Here is an 18,003-nt window from a genome sequence, read left to right on the forward strand (position 1 = left end):
TAATCACTTATCTCTTATTGCTGAGACCACCTATCTTGGGCACCACAACCACAGTCCAGCACTTGACCTGGCCTGGAACTCGAACCGATCTGCCCTCTTGAAGGGCCGGGGACTTTTCCTTGTCTCCTCGGGCCGCGAAACTGAGTTTGGTTCTCAAAAACTTTAACAAAACTTGCATTACACACTAAAATATTCTTTATATAATAATTAAAATAACTTTAAAAAGTTATTTCATAAAATGAATAAAAGTTCTTTGAAACAAAATAGTAAAATAAGTAAAAAAAAAAAAACATTATGTACATGGTAAGATACGTTCATAAAATGTGTAAAAATTTAACAATATAAAATGTAAAATATTCATAATAAAGTTAAGATGAAATGATAATAAGGTAAATAAAGTTTAGTTTCTTTGCAAATTCTTTTTGTGTGTGGTGGTCTCTTTTCCCAAGGTTCGTCTAAAACTCGATGTAAAAATGTTTATTAAAACATACTAAAATAAAAGTTAACACCAAAGTAAAGCATAAAACATAAGGACGGGTGACGAGGCCGCGTAGGTGAGTCCTCCAGGTGGCTTTTCCCGTTTTCTGTTGCCGCAGCTTCCTCACCGTTGACGGGCATCCTCACCCCCGGGGGATAAAAACAGGGGCTTTGGGCAACCTAGGGGGCGTACGAGGCTGCGACACCTCCGTGGAACGAGGAGGAACGCCGCCCTTCATCTAAAAAAGGGAGACGAAAGATTATGTAGGGGACCGTGGGGGACGTACACAGGCGGTCCACTACAAATGCACGTGTTTGGATGATGGATGAATATATGGATGAAAGTATTGTCTTCGAAAGTGTCATTTTTCATTTGTATTACTGTCATAAGCGCCTTACAGCCTAACTCTTATGGATTCCTGTTTAATACGTTTGCCTTATTTTGTCCCGTGATACAAAAGCAAGAAAGCGCTGAAATAGTTGTGCAGTCGTTTTAAACATCGTCATATAATGAGGGGGGTAGCATTATTTTTTTTTTATTATGCTGATTCAAGCATTCTTTTTTCCCAGTTATAATTTCCTTTAAAGTGAAAAGCAGTTCTATTTTTTTGTTTGTTTGTTCAGTCGCACAGTCGTAAAGCATTTTAGTGAGATTAAAAGGAGGGGGTGTAGGGGGAACATATTGCGGATGGATGGATTACGGCAGTCACCGAGTGTAGAGAGAATGGGGGATTGAGGATGGATATGGGATAGCTAGGTTTTGGTGTCATTATTAAAAAAATGAATGTTCCGAGTTTGGGGAGGTCTGAGAAACGAAGGTCTTATTAGGGGGAGAGGAGGGGATAGACACTGAGGATGCGGTAGAAGTTGGGTTGGAACATTTAAATTGTCTGATACGATGATTCAACGCGGCTCTCGCATCTAAGGAAGAGGGGCAGAAGAGAAGGAAATGGGAAGGTGCGAGGAGAAAAATACCGTGCAAATTGGTTGGGCCATGGGGTTGAGACCCAAAGCAGGGAAGATCAACACTGACCTCAGTCTGCCTCTCCTAAACCCCTCTACGACAACAGGCATGGGATTGGAAAGCAATTCATCCGCTGGTTAATGGTTACAATGGAAAACAGAGGTGCTAGACATCAAAGGTCAAAAGTAGTATAGCAGCTCAGGACAAAATATATGGGAGCCACCACAGTTGGCACACGTGTGTGATTCTGTAGAACAGCAGTGTTTGGCCCGCCAACAATTCTAACGTTGACAGGGACAGACTATCCGTCAATATAAACTGGGGAAGACTTGTCAACGAAAAGTAATCTTGACAATATTGGTAGGGGCCATAAGCAGCCTCTAGGGTTAATGGTGTAGCTCAGTGCTTATACTGCATCATAGTCAACAAGGCAGCCAAGCAGATCGTTTTCACAGTTTGACTAATCCTTGTAGACAGGAAAGATGGAGACGGTTCCAGCATAATGGTTAATGGAAAGAACAAATTTGCGTTGACAGTTCCGGTAGAAGTATTGGGTGAGGACAGATGGACACGAATGGGTTAGCCTGTCAAGTCAAAGTAGATAATGCTTTAGCTTGGGATAAGGATGTTACTGACAAAGCGGGAGTGATTGGGGTGGCTGCAGAAGGAAACTGTACTTGTTTTTGGAGCGCCGAGTTGTAAGAGTAAGGGGCTGCAGAAGGGATCACAAAAACTGATCCGATTTAGCTGGTCTAAAAGGAGTACTCAAAAGATTTGTAGAGGTGAGGGTAGTAGGACAGGATCTTGTGGAAGATGGAGTAGTACTTCGTACTGTATTGCAACACAGCGAGTTATGGGGCTAGTTGATAAAGCCACATTGTCCCTAATAAAGGTACTGGCCCAAAGTATAAGGAAGCGGATAGTAGGCGTTGAAGGATAGGGAAAGGGTAAGAGGAGAAGACCATGCAAAATTAGCCGAGTCGAGGGCTGAGGGCCAATGCTGGGGTGAGGGAGTATAGACTGCTATAGTCTTAACCCCTATAAAAGAAGGAAGAATGTTGGGTGATCCCCAGCACTGGGCCTCAGTCTGTCTCCTAAGCCCCCCCACAGCAGACACGGACATGGATTGTGGGGTATTCTTCTGATGTATATTTCCTGTCTCAATTACCAATCTAAATTATCTGGGGATCAGTAAATCAGTAATTCAAAGATTATGGATCCCCTACACCCTGATCTCTCCATGGACTTGGATTTGGCACTGACCTTCATACACATGTGGTATAGTTGGTCTACTGGACCATCTGGGATCAATCAATTAGTGAATCTAATCCTTTTACATTATTTTCTTCCTTTCTCCATCCTTTTCAGGAATTAGGAAATAAAAAATCTTTATATCATTTCATTTATTTAACATTCCACAGTATATTACATTCATCAATTCATTATTGTTTTTTAAAAACGGCTGTATCACATATCACCATATCTTTTTTCTAGCCATTCAATTTTAGTTCAGTAATTGTTATTTTACCAAATATAAATTTAATTTAATAAATTTTGTGCAAGTAAAAAGCTCCTTGAGTCAGACTGCCGATCAGATTCCTGAAATAAGAAAAATTGTACTTGTCAAATAAAATTCCACAACATGCTACTCACACACCTATCAGATATTCCCTTTTTTCTTTATATCTTGACGAAAATAAGGTCATCATCTAAAAGCCTTATGACACAGTAAGCCTTAACCTTGCAAAAAAATGTCACTTTCTTTTTAGATCTCACCTCCTTACCCTTTTAGACTACTAACGTTGTTTTTTTCTGTGAATTTCGCAGAGCTTCCTTCCTCTAACCAATACATGCTTTCCTAAAATTACAGAAAAGGACATCACATTTGCGACTTGTTCATCTTCAAGTTCCAAATTCTGCTAGTTTTTCACTGACAATCTAACCCTAATATATTCATATATACTCCTCTTACTTTTTATACAATTATCAAATCTATATACTTCACATACCTCCTCCCCGCAAATTTAATACATTTACACGAGAATTATCGAACTTCAGTATAATACCATTAAAAAAATGCAAACCACATTTCACATAATATATTTTGTACAATATCAGATGTTTTAATTTCTACATTTATTTTATCAGTTGACGAAAAATAAGGTCATCATTAAATGAATAACAACATTTAAATAAATTTTGATCACTACCAGGTTTGTTTACAGCTTGCCAAATTTCCCACTAACTGCTTGCCTTTCTCCAAATAATCTGAAAACAGAACTTTTGAGTATGTTCATTTAACCACTTAATGGTCTAGTTTGCATTCGGTTTCTCAGTGGAGAGTTTTTCATCAACACTCAGTATTTCCTTTGGTGTCATCACTCGTTTCCTTTAAGCTTCAAAAAAAAATAAAATAATAACAAAACCCATCATCCTCCCCCATCTCACCTTTTGCCCAAATCCATTGCAAGTTCTTTACTTCCTCTTCATTAAAAAAAATGCTTTTCCATTTAATCCAAAAGCAAACCTGGGAAAAAATGATTGTTTCAGTATGGAAAAAAATGTACACTAATTTGAAACATATTACATTGTCAGAGTTAATCATTTTTCCCACAAAGATTAGGGACGAAAAATTAAAGCACATTTCACAATTGAATACAGGAATTAAATATTTAAACCCCAATTTTTCCATTTTTTTACTCTTCCTACAAGAAGCAATTTCCTCCTACTTACCCACAGCTTTCATTTCAACTATCACGTCCATAAAACTGCCTTTCATGCAAAATGAACTTCACTGGATTTCCTGAAAGATGCCAAAAAAAAACAGATAGTAAATTATATGCAGATAAGTAGATTTCTCTAAGGTATGAAAATCAGTTGTTTTTCTTTAATCATTATACTTCGAGAAAGTGAAAGAAAACCTAAGTATATGGTTGCAGGACTTTCAAGCTTTTTTTTTTTCTAAAAAATATAGCCTCACAAGCTTCTTATTTTACTTAACTTTGTAAATAGAGGTGAAAAATACTTCAAATTTCCTTCACCTGCCTGATCATTCAGTTGCTACAGCATCAAATTGTATTAAACACCTGGTTTTACTCCTCCAACGAATTCAGTGAAAAAATCTATTCTAAGACTACTGAATTTCCCTACTTAATAACTTCATACACAAAAAGAGTACCTAAGATCAATGTATCATCCTCAGATATGTTTTTTATCAAACAAAATTTTAAATTTATGTTCCAATACAATCACATTTGAAAATGCAAGAAAGTACATTAGTCCACACAAGGATTATGAGATGAAGAAATGAAATCATGACAATGCAAATAAATTACCAGATCTTTCAGTTCATTACCACTAACCCTACACTGCTTTCAGTGCAAAATGAACATCCTCCTAAATTTTGTAAGATGCCAAAAGAAAGAAAAAGCAATTGAATAAAGAGGACTTTTATATTTAAGGGGATTGTTGGTGACATTCTTATTCCGCCAAATTTTGATTAGGTGAGTTTCTGATAACATTCCGCCATGAGGAGTCTCCCCATTGTTTGAGTTTCCCTTTGAAATTTTGAACAGGATAAAACTCCAGTAAAAATTATCCTAAGTCATGGTTTTTTTGGATTATGCTAGAAAAATGTTTTTTTAAGAGAATTTTTTTTGTTTTATTGTAAATTTTTATTTTGTATACATCTTGCCTAAATAAGGCTTAGATTTGAAATTCTTTGCAATTTTTTCAACTGCTTTCACAGCTTTCTCCTAGCTTTTTATTTTTACTTTCATATTGAAGCAAATTATTCAATAGAGGTGACATGAATCTCCAGACTTTTAATGGCCAAGCTCACTCACAGGAGGCAATGAAGCAAGGGATTTCACTTAACTCTACTTTTGATATATCAAGAAACATCAATCTTCCATACCTTATTTCCCCCATTAAGACAGAAGCCCTTACCTTCCCGGTGATGAACTGAAATAATACCAATAGTAGTAAGTAGTGGAAAAAAAAACCTTGTACACTATACATAGTAACAAAAAATAATCAGTTTATTAATTTCTACATTCCTGAATTCAGTTGACGAAAAATAAGGTCATCACTTTAATTGCATGGAGACAAATAATCTTAAATCTTCAATAAATTACACTTTTTTCTGTCACAGTTCCTCTCACCTGGATATCTCTCCATTTGCAGCATCAGCCATTTCTCATTCTCCAATCTGTGGCTTCACTTCTTCCTTAACTCTATCCTGACAGGTCATGTGTATAGGCATCACAACATACCACTTGGTCTGTGGGATATGGCTGTACTCAAGTCGACACACCAGAGCTTGTGGAGTAGGAAATTCCACTAAATGTAGCAGATTCCTGTGCCCAGCATCTGGAAGTTGCCAGAAATCACCAGAGTTTGTGACACTCAGATTTATGAAACCAGATGGCGTTGGGTTAACAGGACACTATTTAATAGTTTTCCTTCAAACTCAATATACTGGCAGAAAGACAAAATAGCATAAGTCTATCATTCCTCATAATAATAATAATAATAATAATAATAATAATAATAATAATAATAATACAACAACAACAATAACAACAACAATAATAATAACAATAACAATAACAATAATAATAATAATAATAATAATAATAATAATAATAAACAATAACAATAATAACAATAACAAAAAAAAAAAAATCTGGCTTAATTTGGTACTTCTGCTAACCCAGAGCTTCCTTTTTAAATTTTTTTCAATGCTAATACAAAGCCTTTGATGTGACATGGCCATCCTAGCTTTACACTGAAGATGTTAAGGAGAAAATACAAGTATTTGATTGGTGTCTAGAAAGTAAATCTTATCTGGCAGCCTTTCTTATCTAAGGATTAGAAAAAAAAGGGGGGAGGGGCAAGTAAATAATAAATAATAGATGAAAAAAATAAAAACGTTGAAAGTTACTCAACATTGCTTTTCAACCCCCTTTTTATTTCGTGTCTTGAGAAGGTTCACCCTCAATGCAGCTTCAAATACAAAGAATCCCTTCAAACCCAAACTATTTATGAAGTGGAGGGATGGCATTTTGAAGCAGGTTTCCTTTAAATGCTATATCAAGTACTGGCTCTTCCCTTTGTCTCATTTATTTCACTTTCTTTTTCCCTTTGCAATCAAATTGTTAACATTAATTTTCTATCACCATCTTCATTCACATATTCAGTAACTTACCCAAATTCTTAAGATCACTTCATTTCACAAAATGCTTCCAAGTAGCTTTCAAAACCAACTGAAAGTGGAAAAACACTTCTGAGTTTTCTTCCCTACCCACCACCCGTGGATAAGCACAGTTGGTTTCTCAGGAGAGAGTTTTCATCAAAAATCAGTCTAAAACCCCGTAAAGGTATCATCACAAAAACTTGTATTCAATTCAATAAAACTTTTCATTTTCTATTTTATCATTTGCTATTTCACATTCACTGTTTTTTTAGAGAATTATACTTTTCACTTACCCAATCTTTAACTCATTACTGCTGGGCCACTTGTTAGCCGTAATAAACTGATCTGCCCCGGTACAGCTATCCTGTGGCGACACACAAGAGCGCATTGACGGGAAGTTCTGCTACACATCATACTCTGCCAGAATTACCAGAGATGATGCAGGGTGATTTCTATTACAGTCACTAGGGATTAAGGATGTATATCAACAAAGTTAGTTTCCAAAGGGAAAAAACACTGGAAAAAAAAAAAGGAAAGAAATATTGGTACAAAATTTTCATCATCTTGTATTAGTTTATGGCATATGTACCTAAAAATTTTCCAGTGAGCATACATACATGCACAAAAAACCTGGGCCCCTTACCTAATTCTTACAATGTGGACCATTCTGAGGAACGGTTACCATTCCTCCTAAGAAACTGAAAATAGATTAATATTTGTGAGTTTCTTCCATAACCACTGTGATGGACAAGCCAAGTTTGGAAAATCAGTGAGAGGTTTATCATCAAAAGTCAGTCCCAAACCCCGTTATGGTGTCATCACTTCATTAATATCTTCATTAAAATTGTTTTTTGTGTCAATTTTTATTTTTCTTTACCCATTTCTCTACAAGTTTTTTTTTTACTCTTTACTTTCCCATTCTTAACCCATCACTACTGGATCACATGTACCATCCTCATAAACCCCTTGGTCTGTGGGGTAAGCCTGCACACGCTGTGACCCCCAGACACTGGAGCAGGATGTTTGGCTTGATGTAGCGACTCCCGTGCCCAGTGTCTGGCCGTTGCCAGAATCACCACAGTTTTATCACATCGGGTAATCTGTTGCATGCCAGTAAGGAGTTCAAATAATCTACATGAACAAAAAGGTTTAATCAAATTTCAAAGAATTTTACTATGTAAATTAAGTCATTCAAACCAATTAACTAAATTAAATCTGGAATATTTTTCTTCAATCAAAAAACTGTACTCTAGCTCCTTACCTCTTACAACAGTACTAATCCCTTATCTTTGGATGATTTGATTTAGATTCTCTTCCACATAACTTTTCACTTTTGCCAGACTTCAATCCTAAAACAGGCCTGCAAGATATTTTCCTTATTAGATTTTTCTGGTGTAATAGGATAAAAGAAGTTAATGATATTAAAATCAGATTCAAAGTTTCCACAAAGCAGTTTGGAGACGAAAATAAGTACATCATTTTCTAGTCAACCCTGCTTCAAGCATTTTCTTTAAGTCACTTTCAACCTTTAAAAATCATCCAGCTTACCATGTAAAATATGCAAAATATAATTGAATAATTAATTCAAGCTTTCCCTTAGAGCTAAAAAGACTGCATCTGTGATAGTATATTGTTTAATCTTCCCTGTAATTTTTTTTCTTGCATATTTCAACCTACACACTTTATCTTCAGCAACTTGTTATTCACAGTTATAATTCAACAAAACTTCTGCCATTCATTATTTGTCCCAATTATCTAGTCCATAAAATTAATATGTATAGGGTGCATATTAAAGGGACACATCTCAAAGCAGATTTTTTTTTTTTATACCTTAAATTCTTCATTGAGAGTTGATAGTTAAAAAGTCTTTTTAATAGGTTTTGCCATTGTCACTCTATTCCTAAGTAACACCTAACTTTTCATCTTTATATACATTATATATGTAATAAAATTTTGGTCACTTACCCCTTCATAGGATCTGCATTTCCTAGAAGCTGCTCCTAATACAACTTCCAAAACAACTGAAAATAGAACAATACTTCTGAGTTTGTTCCCTAACCATTACAGTGGACAGATGACTGAGTTCTCAGTGAGAGAGTCTATCATCAAAAGTCCGCCTATACCCTGTTATGGGGTCATCACTTTCTTACATCAAACAACTTCCTAGTTTCTTTGTTACTTCTATTTCATATTTATACATTTCTTTAAATCTTACTCTTCACTTACCCAATACTTTAAAGGATGTCCAAGAGGTTTTTTGCTATACAAAATCCTGGAAGTGGGAAAAAAAGCCTACATTTGTATCATCAGCTATCAATTTGATGGTGTATGTACTTTTTACTCAACATGAAAGCCATTGGTTTAATGTTAAGATGGATTTCCCCTTTCAAAAAATGTAAACATTTTCAATTGGGTTCTGGTAATAAACTCAATTGTAAAGATTTTTTGGGCAACTCAACAAGCAAAGTGGGGAAAAATTAACTTTATATACAGATTAACCTAATGCCACTGGGAGAATTTTTCAGACCCGCCATTTTCTTAGCACATTGACTGTGCCACCGTCACAGTGTGCAAATATGATTAATGTTTTTGCATATTCAGAGATGCATGATATTCCTTTTTTGTGTTAGATTGAACCAGTACCAACCTGATTATGTATATTTCAGTAAAGAGTTTGTACTAGATGAAATGTGGTTTTCCAAGATAAAAAATCTCATTTTTCCAACTCTTATTCTTACTAGAGAAATTGTATGCAGCTACATACATGGCTGGTACTCTCATGGCTTGCCATGAGAGTACCAGCACCAGCAGTAAGAGTGCAACATTTTGGTGCATGGCATCTTTCAGGATAGAAAGGGAAATGATTCTATGATAAATAATGTCCAAGAACACAAAATGTAATGCATGCATCTATAAGGTGTGAATGAATTGTTCACATGGAGTAACAACCAAGTCAACCATAACATGAACCCCAACCAAATGAAGGGTTTAAGGATTCAACAAGAAACTTTAAAATCAATTTCTTGTGACTATAATTTAATCTTATCCATCACCACTCCATTTGCATCACACAAATTTTCTCTTACCCAGTTCTCTTGGGTCTGCTCCCTTTCCAACACATTGACTGCATTCCCTCCCCAAAAAAACTGAAAATAGAGAATACTTTTTAGTCTCTTCCATTACCACTGCAGTAGACAAGCTGACTTTTGTTCCTCAGTGAGAGGTTTATCATCAAACTCAGTCTATACCTGTTATAGTGTCATCAGTTTCATGTTTCAATAGTTTATCACCTATATCACTTTACATATTTCTCTACAAGCATTCATTCTTCACTTACCCCATTTTACAAGTGATGCAGATAATGAAACTTTAAACTAAAGAAAAAAAAAAAAAAAAAAAAAAAGAAAGTTGAAATTTTCAATTTGGGGTAACACCTCCATCAGTCACATTCTCTTCCACACCCATAAGAAGTTTTCATTTCCCAATCATATGACCTGGAAGGAATTTTTCTTATCAAACATTTCATAGAAGTAATGGGGGTAAAACCCATTGTTGTGTGTCAGATGATAAGTTTCCACATTGCTTTTCGGAGACGAAAAATAAGTACATCATTTTCTGCTGAATGCACTTTAAATAATTTACATTCTACATCTTTTATTAATTTCTTTACCTTTTCTTTAGTAGTCCCCAAATTCTTGCAGTATACAGATCTTTGCTTACCTGGTAACAAAGAAAATATTTACATTAATTAAGGCTTTCCCCCGAAGTTCAAAAAAAAGTTTTATTTTACACTACAAATTTTTGGATTTTTTTTTGTCATCTTTCCGCAAATTTTTTTTGTCCCAGAAAAGGTTTTCTTTTTACGGTGTTACTTACAACTAAAAATATGCAAACTGTATAAAACCTCCAAGTCTGACTGAATCATTTCCCATGTTGTGGTATCTCTTTTAAATATTCTAATAAATGTAATTATAACCCCTTCATCAAATTCCATTACTGTAAGGCTTCATGTCTTCAAGTAAAGAGAACTTTCAAAAAGTACATTAATTACATATCTACAGTATTCTCACCTTATTTTCCACCTCAGAACTGCTAAAGTTTAAGAACTATCTTAAATAATGCTTTATACATCTGCAATAAGAATTTGGATAATTGATTACATTCAAGTGTATTCACACAAAAAGCTCAATGTACCCAATTTAATTTTCATTCAATCTTTCATTTACTTGGACACCATACCACATTAAAACTACATCTACAGCAAAATAAAAAAAATATATTTATTTACAGACAGACAGACAGACAGACACATGTATATATACAGATACAGCCACAACAGTCGTTGACAGGATATCTTACCTCAGAAGATGGATTCAACACTTTCAACTCTTGCCTATGGTACATCTACTTGGAATGGAGAACTCAATTCAGGTGTTACTTCTAAAACAGTTCAAACCTTTTTGCTTTTATTTTATAGTATATCAAAATGAATATCACAAAAACCTGTGTATCCATCCTAATAATTATTGCTAGGTTTTGTGGCACAACACAGTAAGAATAGATCATCTGACCAGATTCCAATGCTCACAGTAATGACCTTGTCACAGATTTTTCTAAAAAAAAAAAAAAATAATAATAATAATAATAAAATAAAATAAAAAAATAAAAAATAAAAATATAATAAATATTAATCTAGGGTCCTATTCATAAACATTTTATAACAAAAAATTTATGTTAACATTATATATATATACATATTTTTTATACAAGAAAATTTGTAACTTAACCTTATTTAACAGACGTCTATGCAGTATATGAATTTACATCAAATATAACAAAAGGTATTCACTAGGACAAACAAACTCGAAGCATACTTCACCGTACACTGATGCTATACTTATTCTCAAGTCCCTTGGAGAACTTCCTTCAGCAGATTCAGATAGTTGGGGGTTACTAAAATCAGTAAGAAGAAAAGATAAATTCCCCATACCCCCCCCCCCCCCTCTCAGATCCCCCAAAGCCTGACTAAACAAGAATTTAGACAACTTAGTGGTCGTTGTAAAATTATCTACTGCTGTCCCTCTCCTTCCTTTTTGTCCTTGCTCTCGCCACTGCTGCCTGATGACTCTCTCTCAGATGCCATCTGTGGAAGGGGCACAAAACTTGAAACTCCCCTCCAAAATACCCCAAACAACTTTCCCTTGAAAATCCCCAAGTTCAATCCCTAGAGCCTACCTCTATATCTCAAGTTCCAATCCCCTAGAGTCCTACCTTCTTATATTCTCAAAGTTCAATCCCTAGAGTCCTACCTTCTTATATTCTCAAAGTTCAATCCCTAGAGTCCTACCTTCTTATAGGCCATCTCGAAGAGCTTGAGCGAGGCTTGCTGGAGCTCGCTGACCTTTTGCTTGATTTCCTCTGGGTCTGCAGAGTCTTTATTGCCAAGAGGTCCTTCACAGTAGTCAGCTGCTCCTTCAACTTTTGAGTCTGAGAAATTATTTTGTTAGCATGGGAAAGCCTCTCAAAACTTCACTATCCTTCTAATATTTGTTTACCTTAACACTTAAAAGCAAAACTACCATATTTAGAAAACACTTGAAACCAAAGAAATCAGGTTCATCCGTCCCGAACACAGGAAGGGTTGAGCAAGAAATTAAATAAATGCCTCTTCAGCAGGAGTTGTCCTGAATTTCCCATCTGCCTCAGTGTTATGATGCTCTCACCCTGATTGATGGCCTCCACAACCTCCTTACGTTTCTTGTCCTCCTCTGCATACTGTTCAGCGTTCTTGATCATGTTCTCGATCTCATCCTTGCTCAGACCGCCAGATGATTGGATCACAACTGTGAATATGTGTTGGATAATTTAAAAGGGCACTTTAGCATTTCCCCATTCACATTAAATTTTAAAATATTAAACAAGACTACTGATTTCAGAGAACTTTAACAAGACAAAAATTTTACAATATGTGATAATGGAAGTGAGACACGATTGTACAATTACTCACTCTGTTGCTCCTTGCCAGTGCCCTTGTCTCTTGCAGACACATGGACAATACCATTAGCATCAATATCAAAGGTGACTTCAATCTGGGGTACACCACGGGGGGCAGGGGGAATGCCAACCAAGCTGAACTGGCCCAACAACTTATTGTCATTGGCCATTTCACGTTCACCTTGGTGAACCTTGATCTCTACTTGGGTCTGGCCATCAGCAGCTGTGGAGAATACCTAGGGGAAGGGCAAGGGGAGCCTTGAAATTCATGTCAACGGTTATGAACCTTTATATTGTATATATTTTCCCCAACTTCTGTATTAATTCAAACATTCATTTTAGAAGTTCAATAACTAATCCATTATAATTTGTATTATTACTGATAATTGCAAATTGAATTCATTTTTGGCAGAATGCATTAAATAGATTTATCTATTCATACTTTACTTGTTTGAATGTGTAGCCATGTTTTTACAAAGGGCATTAACCAGAAAGGCCTTGGTTCTAACCTTCCCTAGCATTTCAAGTATATGTGCTAGTGTTTAAATCCTATTCCAGGCCTACCTGTGATTTGCGCGTGGGGATGGTGGTGTTCCTGTTGATTAGCTTAGTCATGACTCCTCCCAGTGTCTCAATACCCAGAGATAGAGGAGTTACATCAAGAAGCAGCACATCTGTTACATCACCAGCAAGCACTCCACCCTGGATGGCAGCTCCCACAGCCACAGCTTCATCAGGATTCACGGACTTACTTGGGGCACGGCCAAAGATGTCTTGCACAGTAGTAACCACCTGTAATTCAGAAAATGTATTCTTGTTTTTATCTCAATAAGTACAATTGGTGGATTTTCTAAGATAAAGAGGGGGTGTGGGGGCAATCAAAGAAATAAAATTTACCCTGCTTAAAAAGTTCCATCATGTCAATTAAAATCATATACAAATTCCCAGAATAGAACTATTCTGAAAACCTGAAACCATAATTGAAACCTCACCTTGGGCATCCTGGTCATGCCACCCACAAGGATGACTTCTCCAATCTCAGACTTGCCACACTCAGCATCTTTGATTGCCTTGAGGCAGGGGTCCACAGTGCGCTTCACTAGCTTGTCCACGATGCTCTCAAACTTGGATCGGGTCAACTGGGTAAGGAAAATTAAAGTTGGATTCATCCTAAACATTAACTAATCCAAGTGAACCATGTTTTCTTCACATGTAACTAAATTTTCATATAAAATTTGAACTAAGTTGTCTGAACAAGCAAATCTTCACCTATTTTTGAAAGATTCCTCTAACTATAGGGAGAGTGACTGTTTAATCCATCAGTGATGGTATTAGAAATCTCTCGGCATCATAGACTCCACTGATTTCAGACAACTGTCCTGCCTCTGGGAGCAGGAGTTCACTACATGTAGTGGAACTTCCTGCTTGATGCACTCTAGCGCATTGCTACGCATATAGCCATAACCAGCGGATCAAGCCGTTTGTTATACAGCTATACACATGACCCAGCAGTAATGGGTTAAACATGTGTCCAAGCAAGCTGGCTCAAAGACCCACCTTGTACATCATGTGCTTTGGCCCTGAAGCATCCATGGTAAGGTAAGGCAGGTTAATGTCAGTCTGTGTGGAGGAAGACAGTTCAATCTTCGCCTTTTCTGAAGCCTCCTTCAGACGTTGCATTGCCATGTTGTCCTTTGTGACATCAACACCTTGCTGTAATGGAAACTTTCATTAGTCACCATGACCTTTGCCTTCACTAAAGATATTAAGGTCTTTTGTAAATGTGTGAAATTCTCAAATTTGAACTCCTGTAAGTTTACAGAAATTCCAACCTTTAAACTTTAAAGCTCACAAAAATTCTGACATTATACGGTGTAAAAATCCTGACAAATCTACTCCTTCATTGACCATTACTCCTGAATAAATTAAAATGAAATTTTTAAAGGTAAAAAAAAGCATACCTCTCGCTTAAATTCTGAAGCGAGGAAATTCACAAGGTGATTGTCAAAATCTTCTCCACCAAGGAAAGTATCACCATTGGTAGACTTCACCTCGAAGACACCCTTCTGAATTTCCAGGACAGAGATATCAAAAGTTCCACCACCCAAGTCATACACAGCAATGCTGTATTGGAGAAAGTCATTTTAACATCAGAAAAAAAAAAAAAAAAAGGAGGCTTAACAGAGAATATTGATGCACGTATATTTAAATATCAAAACCGACAGGAGTAACTACACAATTGTAACTTCCTCACCAATTCAAATTAGAGCTATTTCATACAATGAATATCAGGACCCGCAAAACTGAGCTAACCCACTAAGGATTACCCAGGTGAAGAATCCTAGTATAATCTATGATGATCTAAAACCACGAATGTCTTTAGAGACATAACATGGGGAATTTGTCATCACAACAGCTATAGTTCACAGAAAGGTTACCTTAAAAACAATCAATTGCCAATAAATAGCTTTTAACTCACATTTTATCATCAGTTTTGTCCATGCCATAGGCAAGAGCAGCAGCAGTTGGCTCATTAATTACACGAAGAACATTCAATCCTGCAATCTGTCCAGCATCTTTTGTGGCCTGCAAGATTCCACACAATTAAAATCTAAAACAAAGTTTGTTTAATTCAATATGCGTACTTTGTAGAATCTACAAAAAAAAGCAAGTATTAAATGGCATAAAGTAAAAGCAAAAGTACATAAAAAAAAGGATCAATATGAGCCAAACTATCCAAAAGAATCAAGCTTCTCCAACTTCTACTTACCTGTCGCTGGGAGTCATTGAAGTAAGCAGGCACAGTGATGACTGCATTCTTGACAGCAGTATTAAGGTAAGCCTCAGCAGTTTCTTTCATCTTAATCAGGGTAAAAGCACCAATCTGAGATGGAGAATACATCTGCCCATCGTCAGCCTGCACCCAAGCATCACCATTGCTTGCTCGCACAATCTTAAAAGCTACAGTGTCTCTGAAAATATCATACAGTAAATTTATAATGTGCACAGTAACTAAGTTTTCAGGATATCCTGAAATTATAACTGAAGATTTAGCTACTAAAAAGTTCCAAACAAATAATTTAAGAAATCTTTCATGTTACTAACCTGTCTTTTTTGATCTCCGAGTCATCATACTTCCTACCAATCAGTCTTTTGGTAGCATAAAATGTATTGCCGGAGTTGGTGACTGCCTGTCGCTTGGCCTGAATACCCACAAGCCGCTCACCATCTGAAATGTATATCAGTCATCTCTGTTGCTACAAAGCTTCATTTTACATGTATAAACAAAATGGGAAAGAGCAATGAAAAGTACACTATGAAATAAAAAAAAGTTAGATAATGAACACTACAAAAAAAAAAAGTGCATACAAATGTACAGATAAGAGAAACATACATCAATAATTATTATATCTGACAAAATTCTTTTTCTCACCCTTAGTAAAAGCTACAATAGAGGGTGTGGTGCGGTCTCCTTCAGCATTTGTGATCACCTTGGCATTCTTGCCCTCCATGACTGCCACACATGAATTTGTGGTGCCCAAATCTATGCCAATGACTGCACCCTTCACTCCATCCGACCTAAGAGAAAAACTCTTGAAACAGCATTTTTCATAACTCCAATTTTAGATGGTATGTACCGACTCTTTCAGGAATGAAAATGAAACAAATCTATACAAGCATTTTCAAAATACACTAAATTAGTTTACTACTACTATATATGTATTTTAAAAAAGCTTGTATAAATTTAAGTTTCATTTCCAGCTCCAATAAGAAAAATATTAATGAATATATACATAATATTCCAGCTTCATTCATTTAAAGATTCATATATAAACTACTTACTTGAATCTTGTCTGCATGCTTAGGTTATCCCTTTGGGAAAGGAATCCCTGGGCTGCAGCCTGAAAAATATTCCTGTTAAATTCATTTTCTAAAATAAACAATGAAGTATATAAATTAAATACACTGAAATAATTCATTCAGTCAAATTTAACCTTTTTTTTTTCTTAAGCTTAAGGAACATCCTATTTAAGAATTTCACAACTGAAAGCACTAAAGAGCAGGAGCTGTTAATGACAGTTCTAGACAATATATATTAAATTTTCAATACAGTGCTTCCACATTCTGAATGCAATATCACTGATTAGATATGATAAAATTACAAATATTACTATCCAGACCAACTTCCAGTATTTGTTACTGAGAGCAATGCACCTTCCACAGACCAAGTCCCCCAAACCAGATTTTTTTCATTAAAAAAAATTGCACATACCTAAACACTGGGTCATCATGTGAACTAACAATCCAAACCTAACCTTTCCTACCTTCTATTAATTCCCTAGTCAGGTGGGGTCCCTATACCCCCTTATTAGCACTTCATGACAACTTACAGGAAACAGACGTGAAAAACACATTAAGAATTCTGACTGTGTGGGGGTGTTGTTGACTTAGTCCGAGTCATGATATGCAGCAGATATTGTTTTACCTTATCACTTCTATTGTCTATTCCTAACTACTTAACAACATTACTGCTTGTTTACCACAACTCAATGCTGCTGGGAAAATGCTGTGCCCATTTTAGAATCTTTTGTAAAATGTGTGTGCACAGAGGGTTCTGCATGTGCTTAGCCACAAAGGTGTCCATTATTACCCCTTGTAACCTTGACCAATTCCACTTTTCCTTGAATTGGCAGGATTGTTTTTTTTTTCTTTTTTTACACTAATGTTATGAATATTAATGTCATTTTTATTAGTCATGATAATTACTTTAATGTTATTGATATAAGTAATTGCAACATAAGAATAAAATGTATTTGAAAATCAAGGAAAAGGGTAAATAGGTGAGACAGGTACTACTCATAATTGGCTTAGTCTTGTGGAGCCATCTACATAAGTCATGTTTTCTGCAGACAAAGCCGGAAATCATTGACATTTATTTTTATTATTTTTCCATATTCCTCATTCATTACCTTTCCTCTTATTTCTGATACTACTAGATCTTTCTGGTTACTTTCTCAAATCAATATGCATTTTATTTCCATTTTTCCTTTTCATTTATTATCTATTCCTAACTATTTAATGGTATTACTGCTTGTTTACCTTAATTGCCTCCCATATCAGAACACACAATTGCTTCTCTCAGTTTCCTTTTGCTGGGGCAGGACCTTCAAAATTCTGGTCAGTGACATGGGGTACATTTGACTTTATATTTAAATATTACTTTAACAGAATGTATAGCTTTTATCATAGATCATTACATTGTTATTTATAAATTTTTTTTATGGTAGGTACGGGTAATTTATGATACATTACGGCAGCCAGGCTGACCTCTTGCTCAATGTGTGCCGGTTACACTGAGCATTTCTTACAA

At 35.7% G+C, this 18,003-nt stretch overlaps 1 protein-coding gene across 1 annotated transcript in view; it reads right to left on the bottom strand.

The window, feature by feature from the left end:
* Positions 1-18,003, bottom strand: part of LOC119568175 (heat shock 70 kDa protein cognate 5-like) — a 37,712-nt gene that overhangs the window by 17,431 nt on the left and 2,278 nt on the right. The window contains 15 exon segments of the mRNA XM_037916593.1: positions 11,642-11,781; positions 11,986-12,080; positions 12,083-12,125; positions 12,304-12,353; positions 12,356-12,481; positions 12,646-12,868; positions 13,197-13,424; positions 13,625-13,771; positions 14,190-14,345; positions 14,594-14,756; positions 15,112-15,218; positions 15,403-15,604; positions 15,738-15,861; positions 16,066-16,211; positions 16,476-16,534. Coding sequence (XP_037772521.1) covers positions 11,707-11,781; positions 11,986-12,080; positions 12,083-12,125; positions 12,304-12,353; positions 12,356-12,481; positions 12,646-12,868; positions 13,197-13,424; positions 13,625-13,771; positions 14,190-14,345; positions 14,594-14,756; positions 15,112-15,218; positions 15,403-15,604; positions 15,738-15,861; positions 16,066-16,211; positions 16,476-16,534 — 1,944 coding nt within the window. The 3' untranslated portion in view covers positions 11,642-11,706.

This window comes from Penaeus monodon, chromosome 43 (genome assembly GCF_015228065.2).
Source record: "Penaeus monodon isolate SGIC_2016 chromosome 43, NSTDA_Pmon_1, whole genome shotgun sequence".
Classification (NCBI taxonomy): Eukaryota; Metazoa; Arthropoda; class Malacostraca; order Decapoda; family Penaeidae; genus Penaeus; species Penaeus monodon.